Here is a 13,491-nt window from a genome sequence, read left to right as displayed (position 1 = left end):
AGAAAGACTTGGAGGAGGATATATTTTTTTATTCCAATGGCCGTCCTCTCTTCTTCTTCACAGCCACTGGTGCAACTTCCTCATCACCACCCTTGTTTCAATACTTGTTGAACACCTTAATAGTTAATATAAAGGAAGATAATCGAAATAAACTCGAGTTTTATCTCGAGATACCTCAATTCTATTGATAATATAGTATTAAATCACTTACTCGCTATATCATGTAAATCTTTGACAACCCTTTCATTCTTTTCACTTTTGTAATCGAGCCTATTTTTTTTTCCATAAGAGTTGCTATCAATTGGGGTTTTGGACTTGCTTGGAAACACCCCACTAGGCCACTAACAACACACACACTCGACCAAAAATTTGGAAGAATAAAGAAATTAAACCCTTGGTCAAGTTGAAATCTATTATTGATTTGTAGTTAGCGATGGCTCATGCATTCATTAATTAGTTAAATGTGAATTGATATGATCGCTTTGGTAGAGAATATATTTGATTGTTCTAAATATTTGTCATTCATCTAAAACTAAAAGGTCTGTGTCACTTGAGAATAAAATACTAGGGTTTTGGTGTTCATATTGGTTTTGTTTTAATTCAAGAGAAATTTTCTATTGTAAACTTCGACATGTGTAGATTTTTTATTCAAGTAGTCTGCCAAATTAAGTGTATATTTGAATTGTGGTGGATTTTAAACAATGAATGCCCAATTTTGTATGTGTTTTTGCTATTGCACGCCAATAGAATCAAGGCCTTGGTCAACTTTGCACTATATTAGAAGAAAAAGAAAAAACTGGAAAGGGGAGAAGGAATAAACTATGAGAACAATACGTTAACTTAATCCTTGGTGTCACTATTATTTTATGTTTGAAAAGTTGTAATTAAGTATCATATTTGGCACGTAGTTTTGCTCATTCAAAATATGTAACCAAAAAAATATACTAGATATATAGAACCAGCTCCAATTATAATCTCATTCATTGAACTTATAGTTGGAAATTAGTTAAGAATAAGAATTAAATTGGAGTTTATGGTGTTTTGGCTCCACATTTTAGATGAAAAAGAAAGTTATATATTTTTTTAATAATAGGGTTTGGAATCCAGTCAAGCTGGGAGGCTCATCCCCACGCCCATGCATGTTATTATTTATAATATTTTGTCGCACCGGGGATGAAGTAATATCTGTACCCCGAGCAGACATAGTTGCGTTACATATATCCTTGTAGAGGACGTCCTGTAAGAAAGTAGGAGTCTCAACTATAGAGAGATCCACAACATGATCTAAACTAGCAAAGTGGGCCAATCTATGTGTCACACTATTTGCTTCACAAAAAACATGTCGAATTTTTACATAATCAAAACCTTGCATATAGTCTTTACAATCTTTTAGAATCCGACTAATCTCTGAGTTATCCTCCACGTGTTGGTTTATAGCAGCAACTAAGAGACCACAATCACTCTCAACTTCATATAAGAAATAATATACCGTAAAATTGTAAATCTAAAACCACGTATTTATTGATTTGTCCTTTTCTTTTGAAAGAATTAGTAATGTGGGGAGCTATTTTCAAGATTGAAATCATATCGATGTTTTTGCATGTGATTTGGTGTTCCACAAATAATCTGCTTGCCATTTCCTTACTTTTAACTTGAGGTTTCAAAATTCAATGATGCTTATAATTCCTAAATTAATAGTCATTTCACTGTTGGTGTGAAACATGAAGGGCAAGTTTCAACGACCATCCTCGATCACACGCCACGTACACCTGAATTTGAAACCTAGCTAAGCTAGGAGCCCTAATCTAATCTTGTTTTTGAGAGGGACATGATTGTTTATTTAAGTTTGTTCATATATGTACTAGCATGACCCTATATATATGTATAACGTTGTTGTAGTATTTCATCGAAAACATTGTGTAACTTTTAATTTTTATATATGAAACTACAGTATATTATGGAGATTAATTAGTGATACCAACCAATACCATGTACTCTAATCTGTTGCTTAAAAGGGACACAACTACCTGGTTTTGGAATTGGACCCTAATCCCTGCCCTACCAAGTACCAACTACAAGTTGATAACTAATTAGGTTGTGATATCTCTCAAAGCTAGTGTATTAAGCATCTGCCAAATTGCAATAGAAGCTCAACAGTCATATATTTACATGACTGGTTACTAGTTAATCATCAAATGATAAAATAGCTCTGGCATTTTTCAAGTGATTATGGAGCAGAGTGTTTAAAAAATGTTCGGAATATATATTAAAGTTGATTCTCATGAACGTTATTTATTTTTAGAGCCATAGTGGAGAATATTAGATGACTACTTTAATATTCACATGAACGTCACTCATTTATAGTCATAGTGGAGAAGATTAGATTAACGCTACAATAATTATGCATGCAAACAAATCAATGAGGTTTTTTTCTTCACATTAGTATGTTACATAATGCTTATATCTCATTCATTCAATTGAATTATCCGTTCATTATGTCTGTACAATTTATGATATCCATGATAATAATTGATATCAAATAATATTTTCGTTTTTCTTTGAAAAAAGAATGAAATGAGAAGCTGCGGTTGAGCTTAGCAGTGAGCAGGACAAATTTGGATGCTATGACAATGGGATTGAGTTCTGTGAAAGATGTGAAGGAAGTGTACAAGAAGAGGCCGTGACGGCCAAAGGGGGCAAAGAATAAGGTAAAGGAGTTTAAGGTTGTGCATGCTTCACCTATAAAGAAGTCACCGGCAAAGAAGCTCAAGACTCCTAGAAAGGAGGAGAAATTGGTGAATGGACTACCAGAATTCACCGTGGTGTAGGCAGTTCATGGTTCTAACCCATCACGTGGTAAGGAGCCAATAGTTGTTTGATAGGTTTATCCTAGTTACTATTGTCTATGCTAGTAGAGATACCTCTATGAGTCTTGTGAAAGTACTTAGTTTTTAGCGTACCACAATTGCGTGCTCAGCGGCGTGTGAGACTAGGTAGAATAGATTGTCTGCAAGACGAGGTGTTTGTATGTGGCATAGACTACTCAGAGCATAATTGTGTTATGGGAGTAGTCATTGTACTATTTCTTATTCTATGAACGGAGCATACTATTGGTATTGGTAGTCTCATTTTGATAAAAAAAAAGAATGAAATGAGAAAAACATTCATTTGATCGATCACATGCATGCATGCATGCATGAAACATGAAACACCTTAATTACTCTATGGACCAATTAAGAAAGACGGCGATTAATCGGCAAACGAATCACGTGTCTCCCATAACACACGTCTAGTGCTCACAGCTTAGCTAGCTGAGTGCTTCTTCGCGCACGTGCTATTTTACCGGACCCTTTACCGGACAGATCGGTAATCACGCCCGTGCTTATATATATATATATATATATATATATATTCCAATTTTCCATTTTTGAAATAAAAAATTAACGGTCAAGATCTTCGTTAAGTCTCCTCTCTTCTCTCTCTCTCTCTCTCTCTCTCTCTGTGTGGAGCAAAGAGTTCTTGATTTCCTCTCTCAGGTTTTGGTTAGAAGGGTTTGTTGGATTTTGAGGTGGGTTTTTATTTTATTTTATAATGATGGAGAGAGATTTCATGGGTTTGAGCTCGAAAGAGTCGGTGGTTGTGATCAAGGAGGAGAATAATGACGATGCTGGCAGAGACTCTGGTGGTGTGTGATTTTTCTTATTCAATTCTTCCAGCTCTAAGAAATTTTTCTTCTTTATTGATTCTTTTGATTTCCTGAGATGAAATTTTTTGTCTTTTTTGGTCTGTGAATCATTTGCTTTAAGAGTTGAGAAATTTTCGTGTGCATGAATGGTGGGATATGAATGATTCTGTAGTAATTGGGTTGCTAGGTTGATCATAGTTGTTCATAGAGTATTTCTGATACAGAAAGTTCTTTTTCTTTTGGTTAAAGCCCCAGCTGTTATTTTGAACACATTAAATCCTAGCTGTTTGCTATAAAGATGTGAAAATTGTGAATCCGTACATATCATATTGTTGTTAGTAGTTGTGTGGCCATTAGAGGGTGTTTGGCAATCAAGCAACTTAGGAATACCCCACAAATGGAGATAAAAAGATATCCTTATTCTTTGAGTGTTGTGATCTAATTCTGTAAAGTTATGCCATTAACTGTGGAGTTGAGAAGTTATTGTTACTTATATTTGGGTTTTAATTGAGTTATGTGGCTCGCCTTCTTGCAATTGTTAGGGTTGACCAGAGGTGCTGGTTCGAATTGGCCCTTCTCAAACAAGGTCTCTGCAATTCCCCATCATTTGATGTCTTTCAAAGGTGCTCAAGAAGGTAAGACTCAAAAGATGGTACCTGAGTCCTTCTTGTCTTCCGGATTTATGCCCGTCTCAACTTCAGACGCATTTGATCCTTGTCAGAAACGACCTACATGTGATGCACAGGTATATCAATCATATTCCCTTGTTTTAACTTAATTTCTTTCTGAATTGCAACAACGGGCCGTTTGAAATACACATTAATCAAAACCTTGTAGTATTGGTGATTTGTGTTCTCCAAGTTGAGGAACGATGCTATGTCAAAAACTGTGGTTGTTGAAAGTGATATTCATAAAAACGATAGGATCGTTAATCATTGGACACTGTTGTTGCCCCTTTCTCTCATTGATTTCTGGTTTTTATTATCTAGAAGTACTTCAATCACGATAGGCAAGGTGGCACTCACTTTACCCTGACAGCTTATCCTATGCAACATGATGTGCACTCTGTACACCGTCCTTATGACGTGAAGATGATTTCAGTTTCCAATCAAGGTATTTCTGTTCCTATGGGCAATCCATACATGAAGAATCATTTTGCACCTATGGGTCAGAATTTTGCTGTTACTACCACCAAGCAACAATTATTTGGAGGAATTCCTGGTACTACTCCATATTCAATTCCTCCAAGTTCAGGGTCCATTGTTGGAACCACTGAACCATGGTAATTTTTATGCAATGTCTGAATTCCTGGATGATAATTCACAGACATAAGTCAAGATTATTTAATTGAAAATCTTTTGCAGGAACAACGTCAAGACATCTGGGTCTCCTTCTCAGATGACAATCTTCTATGCTGGTAGTGTGAATGTCTATCATGATATCTCCCCTGAGAAGGTACTTTCTCTTCCTGTGTATCTCTCCCTTTCTTTTCCTCTTTCCCTCCTTGCACACAAATATGCACACATGAAGACATGCATTTTGTTTGTTGTCAACCTTCTACTGGGTCAAAGGTGATATCAATATTTGTTTTGGAATCATTCCAGGCTCAGGCTATGATGATTTTAGCTCAGAATGGTTCTTCCATCCCTTCTAATGGTGCACACTCAAAAGCTGAAGCACCAAGAGCAAAGTTGGCCTCAGAAGATGGTGTTCCAGTGAATCAGACTATAAATACACCACCTTCTGCTTTTCCTAGTCCCTTATCTGTTTCTTCACATACTGGTACCCAATCAGTAAGTGGGTCCACAAGCACTGATGAACTGATGGCAGGTAAAACCACAGGGCTTCCAACGACTCCTGTTAGTAAAGTGGAGCCTCCAAAAACAGCAAATGCAGTTAAATCTGTTGCTGCAACGTCTATGATTCATTCTGGTATGCCACTATTATTGGAAGGTGGTCTGTAATATTGTTTTCTCAACAAATCTCTGATTTTTGAACTCCCAAATACAGGGACCTTTCTTTTATACCATACTTGAATTTTGATTGGTGTTCACAATATTTAATCAACAAAATCCCTCATTCTTTATGTTTGTTCTGACTTTGAGTAGCATGACTATAAGTAGAGTTGTGGTTACATAATTCTTTATTGAAGTTATGCTTTTTTATGCAGCTATTCCACAAGCTCGCAAAGCATCCTTGGCTCGATTTTTAGGGAAACGCAAGGAAAGGTAAGTATTCATTGGTTCCAACCACAAATTTTTTAGATTTACAATTTACCATCATCATAGTAAGGCCTTGTGTATAGAACCTAGGGTTGTTAGGTTTACAAGCTGACTCGATGTTTCTTTCTTGCTGGTCACTTGCTTGAGTTGCCTGTGATATGCTCTGGAGTTTGGCATACTATAACTCTTCTACAACCAAGAAGCTAGCAGTTAGAAGGTAGAATTTAGGAGATCAGACAAGAACTATCACTGTTTTGGACCAATTGGACCATTTTTTCCCCCTTTGCATGAGGGTATGGGTTAAAATCTTGGGTTGTATTCGTGCTAAAAAACTACTATGTTTTCTGAGGAACAGCTAGACAGCTGCCTGCATTTTATAACTCGATTTAGATAAGTAGACAAACTTCAATAATGAATGCAACTGAGAAGGATTTGAAACAGCAAATAATATTTGAGGTACTTGTTCATCTGTGGCTCTGTGCAGGGTAATAAATTCAGCACCATACAACTTGAGCAAGAAATCTGCAGAAGGCAGCAACCCAGAATCTAATGGAATGAATAAAGGAGAACAACAATGATGTACGATGCTAATAAGGAAGCAATTCTCTCAAATTTATGTAGTAAGTGAAATATGTAAAGCACATTGTACCTCAGAATTATTGTTGCCCTAACTGTTTTAGATTTGAAGTCCAAATCAAGTAGAACCCTTGTCTTGTATCTCCAAACTGTTGGTAGGGGATTTTATGTACCAAAGAAAGTGTTATAGGGATAATCTCCCTATGTTCCCCTATGGATCCATTTCCCGACTATGTTAGTTTGCAATATTGAATACCCCTGGTGCAATGTATATGCGACTTTTATTGCTTTGCTTCCATCTGAAGCTATTCTTCGCTTTAGGGTCTTACTTCTTCCAAAATACACTATCTCAGTAACCTTACTAAGCTCCAAAATACAGTGCATTGTTTTTCCTGGGTTTTTTTTTTCTTGAAGAGATTTGTTCTTTTGCTTGATAACGAGAGAAGGGAGTGTGATAAAAACAAAAACATTAACGACTCCACTGGGGATCGAACCCAGAATCTCTGGTTTCGTAGACCAGCGCCTTATCCATTGGGCCATGGAGTCAATTTGTTCCTTGTTGTAAAGAAGCACGATATGATAGTGCTTGGGAAATTGGAACCTTCTGCCTTTTGCCCAACGAGTTTCATCGGCAAACATAAAAACGAAATTTGCATATTCGTCGGCTAAACATAAATATGAAATTTTACAACTTTTGCCGACGCGATTTTCGTCAGCTAAATAAAATTTACAGATGAATTTTCGTCAACTAAAGTTAAAAATTGCCGATGACTGAAAAATGAAACAAATTTATCAACTCTTGCAGTTAATATTAGAGAAAAATTCAGGTACGGTCCCCAAACTATTCTGCCAAGGCCAAAATGATACCCGAACTCTCAAAAGTATCAATGTGATACCCAAAGTCTTATATTGGAATCAACGTGATACTTCCGTCAAAAATCTCTAACATCTCCGTTTGTTTAGTGACGTGGCAAGCACGTGGGCCCCAAAGAAAAGGGCAAATACCAGAAACAACCCTCAGTTCGGTCAACCGCACCTTTGCCTCCCTATTTGACCGATCCCACGCCTCTTCCCTCCATTTTTTTGCTGTTCCTTAACCGTTTTGCCTCCAAATTGAAGCAAAATGAATATACCTAATTTGACTCGATGTTGACCATTATAACAAACTCAATTCACCATCTATTTCCATGTCCATCAAGATCAGTATACATAAATTCAAATTGAACAAGCAACAACAAATATGAACATAAAAGCTAATTCAATCAATCACTTTAATATGAAAAAGATCATAAGAATTGAACCATCCATTGACAAATGACTCATACATAATTTGTCCAGCAAAATGCATAAGCAACAAGTGCTTAATGTTGACTGATAGTTTAGCAAAATGTAAGCGTTAAGCAATAACAAAAACCAATAGTTCAAATTGGATTAAAATCCTGCATATTCAGATGAAGCTTGGCTTGGTTGCATAGGCTTTGATGCTTTCCATTGAGCACTCCCAGCTGCCGGATTCTGGCTACTTTGAGTGGGAGGCTGCTGATTTGATTGTGATGTTGAGGCACCAACATTGGGACCCGAAGTACTCTCCACAGTTTGCTTGATTTTCTTCCATGTTTTCCTAGACTTGATAACTTGGTCCTTGACGTTAGTAGACCCCTTTGGTGCAGCTGCTCTGTTGACCTACAAATGAATGAAAGAAAGGACCAAATTACTTACTTTGCCTCATTTCAACAACACAACCAACAATGCTGCAAGTTCAGTTGACTTTAGCACAGTAGCTTTTGCACACAACCAATTACAACCAACCAATTTGACACAACCAACAGAACCAACCAATTTTAATACCAATTTCACACAACCAATTACAACCAACAGAACCAACCAATTTTAATACCAATTTCACACAACCAACACAACCAATTACAACCAACAGAACCAACCAATTTTAATACCAATTTCACACAGCCAACACAACCAACCAATTTCAATACCAGTTGACACATATACCAATTTCAGTCAACCATTGCAATATTTCAGTCAACAAAAACACCTAATTCACACAACCAAGTACTAGGCATGTGCATAAGCAGTTCAAACCACACAAACCTCATTTCTCTGCCTCTTGTTTGGAGTTGCTCCACTTGATGTTCCTTCTCCCTATTCCAATTAGTTGGTTGGATTAGTATAACAAAACATAACTTGTGAACATGAATTGGATGATAATAAGAAGAGAATGTTGATGAAAACAACTTACTGTTGCTGCCTTTTTGGCCTTTGTTATAGGACAACCCAATTTGTTGTGTCCTTGCTGGCCACATATTTTGCAGGACATCTTAATCCCAGCTTTAGAGAGTTTCCCTTCTTTAGGAGCAGGTGGTGGTGGGTGATTTTCTTTCTCTCCTGGTTCTTTATGCCTCTTCATCTTAGGTCTTCCAGCTTGCTGCTTGTAAGGTGGAGGTGCAATGGGATAGTCAACAAGTTCCCAATCATCCTCCCCTGCAATGGGATAGATGATGGGGTTATAGGCCTCCATATATGAGCTAGGCATGAGGTAATCATCACAATACAAGGCTGCTTCCTGTTTCTTGAATCTAATTGCACAAATTGCATGCACACAAGGGATCCCACTAAGCTGCCACCTCTTGCATGTGCAAGTGTGGAGTCCCAAATCCACAGCATGCTTGCTGCCTCCCTCACCAGTTCCAATTATTTGAAAAATAAACTCCCCACTTCTATGTGCTCGGTATTGTGTAGCTCTCTGCCCTATCTTATCAATTATCTTCTTTATCCTAGGACCAACCAAGTCCTTCCACTTCTCACATGCCACCCTTCTATTTGCATTCCTAACCATCATGTCCATCCTAATCTTCTCCAACATAGTCAATATAGGCTTATCCCTAGCAGGTAGAATAGCTGAATTAAAAGACTCACACATATTGTTCAGCAAAATGTCACACTTAGATTCATCTGTGAAAAAGGCCCTTGACCATTGTGCTGGACTCTTGTCTTGAAACCACAGCCAGGCATCCTCATCTAGCTCCCTCAAGGCATCCATGTGTTTGTTATACCAAACTTGAGTACTAGAACGAGCTGCATTCCAAACCAACTGCTTGAGGCCTTCTCCTGGATGTTTTGACTTGAAATTATTGTAGAGATGCCTAACACAGTGCCTATGCTCAGCATTGGGGAACAAATCTGTCCAAATGCATTAAGAAACAGTTAGTTAACTTACCAAAAAAAAAAAGTTATTGAAATAATGTAAAACACATGAATGAAAGAAGTTTTTTCGAAACCAACTTACTAGCAATTGCATTTCCCAGCCCCTTCTGTTTATCTGTCATAAACACATAGCTACTATCCCTTTCCATTCTTAGATCACATTTCAGATAGTCAAGGAACCAGGTCCATGTCTCTTGGTTCTCAACCTCACACAAGGCATATGCAACTGGGAACATCCCATTATTTGCATCTATACCAACTGCAGTTAGAAGCTGTCCAGGATGCTGCCCTTTGACATGACAACCATCCAAACAAACAATAGGCCTGCAACCCCTCATCCAGCCCTCCTTGCATGCTGCAAAACAGATGTACATCCTGTGGAACCTCCTTACAGGACCATCCATTTGTGTCTTTATGTCAATTGTGGATCCAGGATTGCTCCTAAGCAATTCCTTCCTGTATGCAGCTAACATGTTGTATTGATCAATATAGTGTCCTTCATTCATCCTCTTTGCTGCCCTTTTTGCTCTTGTGATTGTCTGCACACCAACGTCTAACTTGTACTTCTTTTCAATATGATTGTGGATCCCTTTCCTGGACCAATTCTCATCAACCATAAGATCCTCAGCAACCTCTTGAGCTATTCTTCTGTAAGTCAAGAAATGACTTGTTTCAACTGGAGAGCAGGTATGCTTCTTGTTCAGTGTCTTGATTATGAGTGTATCACCCTCACCCTTGGAAGTGCTAGCATACAACCTAAAAGGACAGTCCCATTGACAGTTGACCTCTATCTTCTTCTTGGAATTTTTCTCAAACCACAACCCAAGTTGGTTTCTAATGGCACACTCCCTAACAGCTTCCTTTAATTGTGCAGAATTTGGAAATGCAAGACCTAACCTGAACTTTGGATTTTTCAGATCTACTGACCTAATCCAAGGTCTAACCCTCAACCCCTTCTTCCTCCTCTTAGGAATTGGATTCCCATCTTCATCCTCTTCTGATTCACTCCCACTCAAGCTCTGCAAGTCATCTGAATCTACAGCTTCTTCAGAACAGTAGCCAGTGAAACCCATCTCTTCATACTCTGGTACAACTCTCGGCTCTGTGACATTTTCTTCAAATTGAACATCATCACACTCATCATTCTCAATATCATAGTCTGAATCAACATAGAAGTCAGACCCATCACTGCTATCCTCATCCTCCTCAACTTGTGCTTCAAACTTCTTCTGCCCTTTATGCCTTGTGTTATATCTTGGCTCTCTAGGCTTCTTCCCCTTTCTGTTTAACTTAGCCTTATGATGAATGGGCTCCTTCCCCTTGTTTTGTGCAGCCTTAGATGTTTGCTTCCCAACAGCCTTAGATTTTTGCTTCTCTGCTTGCCTCTTCTCTAATTCAGCAGCCAACTGTTGCCTCACAGCCAATGCATCTGTTGCTCTCTTCTCAGAAGCCTCCCTTTCTCTTAGCTTTGCTTCTTCCCTTGCCTTCTGCTCAGCAGCCTCCCTTTCTTTTTTTTCTGCTTTTTCTCTTTCCCTTTGCTCAACTTCTTCAACACTAACTGCAACAGAAGCTTGACTCTCTCTGAATTCGGCAGCCTCTCTCTCAGCTCTCTCAAACTCCTCTCTTTCCCTTTTCTCACCGTCCTCTCTAGCCCTCTTCTCTATATCCTCTAGTTTTTTGTTCAAAGCATTCCTGGCAGATGTAGGCCACAATCTTTTAGCAGTGTGTTTCACCCTTCTAGGTTTAGCTTTAGGGGGCTGCAAGTTACCCATATGCCCATGTCTTGTTGCTGTATTACCACCCTGCCCCACCTCACCTTGGCCGACACATGCTTGTGAACCCATGATGTCTGGTACAATATCAGATAAACCAGCAAAAGTGGACTGACTTGGTCCACCTTCCACATTTACTCCACTCCTATCCTCACCCACAATATTGCCAGCAGAACCACTATCATTTGCAAGATCAATAATTTCTGCCTCTACTTCTGCATTTACTCTAGCTGAGCCACCAACTGCATTTACTCCATATCGTTCACTATATAACTGGCTAGCCATCAAGTTTGCTTCAAAAAAAGCCCTTTCCTTCTCTCTTAAAGTCTGATTGTTCAAAGGATTGACAAAATCTTCATCGGGTGGCAATGCAAACTCAGCATATGCTTCTTCTTTTTTCCTAGGACCCCCACCTGTAATGTACACAGTTATCTGCCTCTTCTTCAATGGTATCATCTTCACCATCTCTATGGCATCTCCATCACTCTTGATCTGTATGAATCCTTCATTGGGTGGTGTCCGAGGTATCTTGAAGTGGTAAGAGATTGGCTTCTCCCTGTACCCCAATGCATGAGCAATATTATTCATCTCCACCCATGAGATCAAATCAGGATCTAGACCATCAAGGTATATCTTCCCCCCCAACTTGTTAAACTTGGGAACCTTGTACTTCCATGTGCCATCCAACTTCTTGTCAAAATAACCACCATGAAAAATCTCCATTGTATACAAGTTTTCTGGAACTGGAAGAAAAAAAAACAAGAACAAAAGTCAGCACCTATCTTCAGTTTTCGAAACCCATTGTTCAATCATCAGTTACATGTTCAAGGATGACTTCATCACGCAACAAAACAGACTATGGAGATGCAATTTCATGTGCCTTCAACTCAAATTTTAGATAACTTAAAATATTCAACATTTAATTTTCTGGAAAACAGATGGGGATTTCAACATTTAAAAACCCCAGTTTATGTTCAATGATGATTCAACTACAGTCCAAAGCAATGTTTAAAAACTCATAACAGACAAATCAATTTGCTTTCTTCTCTTTTCTTTATTAAAGTAGCACAATGAAACCCATTTTAATATGTTCATCGGTGGAAGCTTTCTTCTCTTTTCTTTATTAAAGTAGCACAATGAAACCCATTTTAATATGTTCATCAGTGAAACCCAGAAGAGAGACAAACTCGTTTTCAACTTTTGGACAAAGTGCGTTTACATAGGATACGAATATAGAACAGAAGATATAGATTGGAGGACTCACTTTCGCCTGGTGGTCCATACTCCCTAAATATCCCCCACATCTTCGCCATGATAGTGATCCTCCACTGTCGTAGATTCCAGAATCAAGTCCGTGACCTGCTTTGATCAGACTGTTACTGTGGAATTCTCACTTTTCGAATCTTTTGGAGATAAAGGTCAAATCTTGATTTTGGGAGGGATTGGGTATGTTTTGGATCAATTTCAGAAGACTGAGGAGAGAGAAGTATCGAAAATGACGGAAATGGGAGCGAAATGTGGTTTTGTTCGATTAGGGTTAACTATTACGTAAAAAGTCCATTATGCCCTTTTCTTTGGGGCCCACGTGCTTGCCACGTCACTAAACAAACGGAGATGTTAGAGATTTTTGACGGAAGTATCACGTTGATTCCAATATAAGACTTTGGGTATCACATTGATACTTTTGAGAGTTCGGGTATCATTTTGGCCTTGGCAGAATAGTTTGGGGACCGTACCTGAATTTTTCTCTTAATATTATGATTTGGTTTTTGCTTAATTTCTGAACATCTTTACCACAATAGTCAATGAAAGAGTAATCATGCATGATAGCTCTTCTCTTCTCTTCTCTCTCTATTGGCGGCGGCAAACCCTAGTTCTAGGGTTTTGCTCGTCGAGATCTTTGTCCTCCCCTGTTTGTCGTCCTCCTTGAGGTTGTTTGTATCCTATGTTCAACCTTTGGGTTCTTGATGGACTGCAGTTCTAATCAATACGGTGGTGCTCGTGGGGAGTCTGC

The 13,491-nt window shown here is 38.4% G+C and overlaps 2 protein-coding genes and 1 non-coding gene across 4 annotated transcripts; 1 reads left to right on the top strand and 2 right to left on the bottom strand.

The window, feature by feature from the left end:
- The first annotated feature begins 3,435 nt into the window (after positions 1–3,435).
- LOC133710864 (protein TIFY 6B-like) lies at positions 3,436–6,779 on the top strand. Of its 2 annotated transcripts, none has more exons than XM_062136998.1 (7): positions 3,436–3,685; positions 4,228–4,430; positions 4,678–4,967; positions 5,050–5,140; positions 5,290–5,617; positions 5,856–5,913; positions 6,392–6,779. In XM_062136998.1, exons 1-7 carry the CDS (start codon positions 3,592–3,594, stop codon positions 6,483–6,485), a joined length of 1,158 nt encoding a protein of 385 aa, XP_061992982.1. In that variant the 5' UTR covers positions 3,436–3,591; the 3' UTR covers positions 6,486–6,779. The 2 variants fall into 2 exon arrangements, with proteins under 2 accessions (XP_061992982.1, XP_061992981.1); XM_062136997.1 differs by having other exon boundaries at positions 4,675–4,967.
- A 177-nt stretch (positions 6,780–6,956) lies between these two features.
- Positions 6,957–7,029, bottom strand: TRNAR-ACG (transfer RNA arginine (anticodon ACG)). The gene has a single exon. It is a non-coding gene; the product is annotated as a tRNA-Arg (tRNA).
- Positions 7,030–7,785: 756 nt separating this feature from the next.
- On the bottom strand, positions 7,786–12,944 carry LOC133713029 (uncharacterized). Its single transcript, XM_062139153.1, has 5 exons — positions 12,742–12,944; positions 9,788–12,220; positions 8,741–9,681; positions 8,593–8,643; positions 7,786–8,166 (listed from the first exon to the last, which is right to left on the bottom strand). The coding sequence occupies exons 1-5, from the start codon at positions 12,788–12,790 to the stop codon at positions 7,915–7,917; spliced, it is 3,726 nt and encodes a 1,241-aa protein (XP_061995137.1). The 5' UTR covers positions 12,791–12,944; the 3' UTR covers positions 7,786–7,914.
- Between the last annotated feature and the right edge of the window lie 547 nt (positions 12,945–13,491).

This window comes from Rosa rugosa, chromosome 5 (genome assembly GCF_958449725.1).
Source record: "Rosa rugosa chromosome 5, drRosRugo1.1, whole genome shotgun sequence".
Taxonomy (NCBI): Eukaryota; Viridiplantae; Streptophyta; class Magnoliopsida; order Rosales; family Rosaceae; genus Rosa; species Rosa rugosa.
The sequence above is the reverse complement of the archived record's forward strand: the minus strand, read 5'-3'. Positions and strand labels throughout refer to the sequence as shown.

What these genes read in the sequence shown, in the direction of transcription:
- LOC133710864 (XM_062136997.1), top strand. Translation starts at nt 3,592, where the DNA reads ATGATGGAGAGAGATTTCATGGGTTTGAGCTCGAAAGAGTCGGTGGTT. An exon ending in GACCTACATGTGATGCACAG is followed by an intron (nt 4,431 to 4,674) that starts GTATATCAATCA and finishes TTTATTATCTAG; the next exon opens with AAGTACTTCAATCACGATAG. An exon ending in ATGATATCTCCCCTGAGAAG is followed by an intron (nt 5,141 to 5,289) that starts GTACTTTCTCTT and finishes GAATCATTCCAG; the next exon opens with GCTCAGGCTATGATGATTTT.
- LOC133713029 (XM_062139153.1), bottom strand. Translation starts at nt 12,790, where the DNA reads ATGGCGAAGATGTGGGGGATATTTAGGGAGTATGGACCACCAGGCGAA. An exon ending in GTATGGACCACCAGGCGAAA is followed by an intron (nt 12,221 to 12,741) that starts GTGAGTCCTCCA and finishes TTTTTCTTCCAG; the next exon opens with TTCCAGAAAACTTGTATACA. An exon ending in ACAAGAGGCAGAGAAATGAG is followed by an intron (nt 8,167 to 8,592) that starts GTTTGTGTGGTT and finishes ATTCATTTGTAG; the next exon opens with GTCAACAGAGCAGCTGCACC.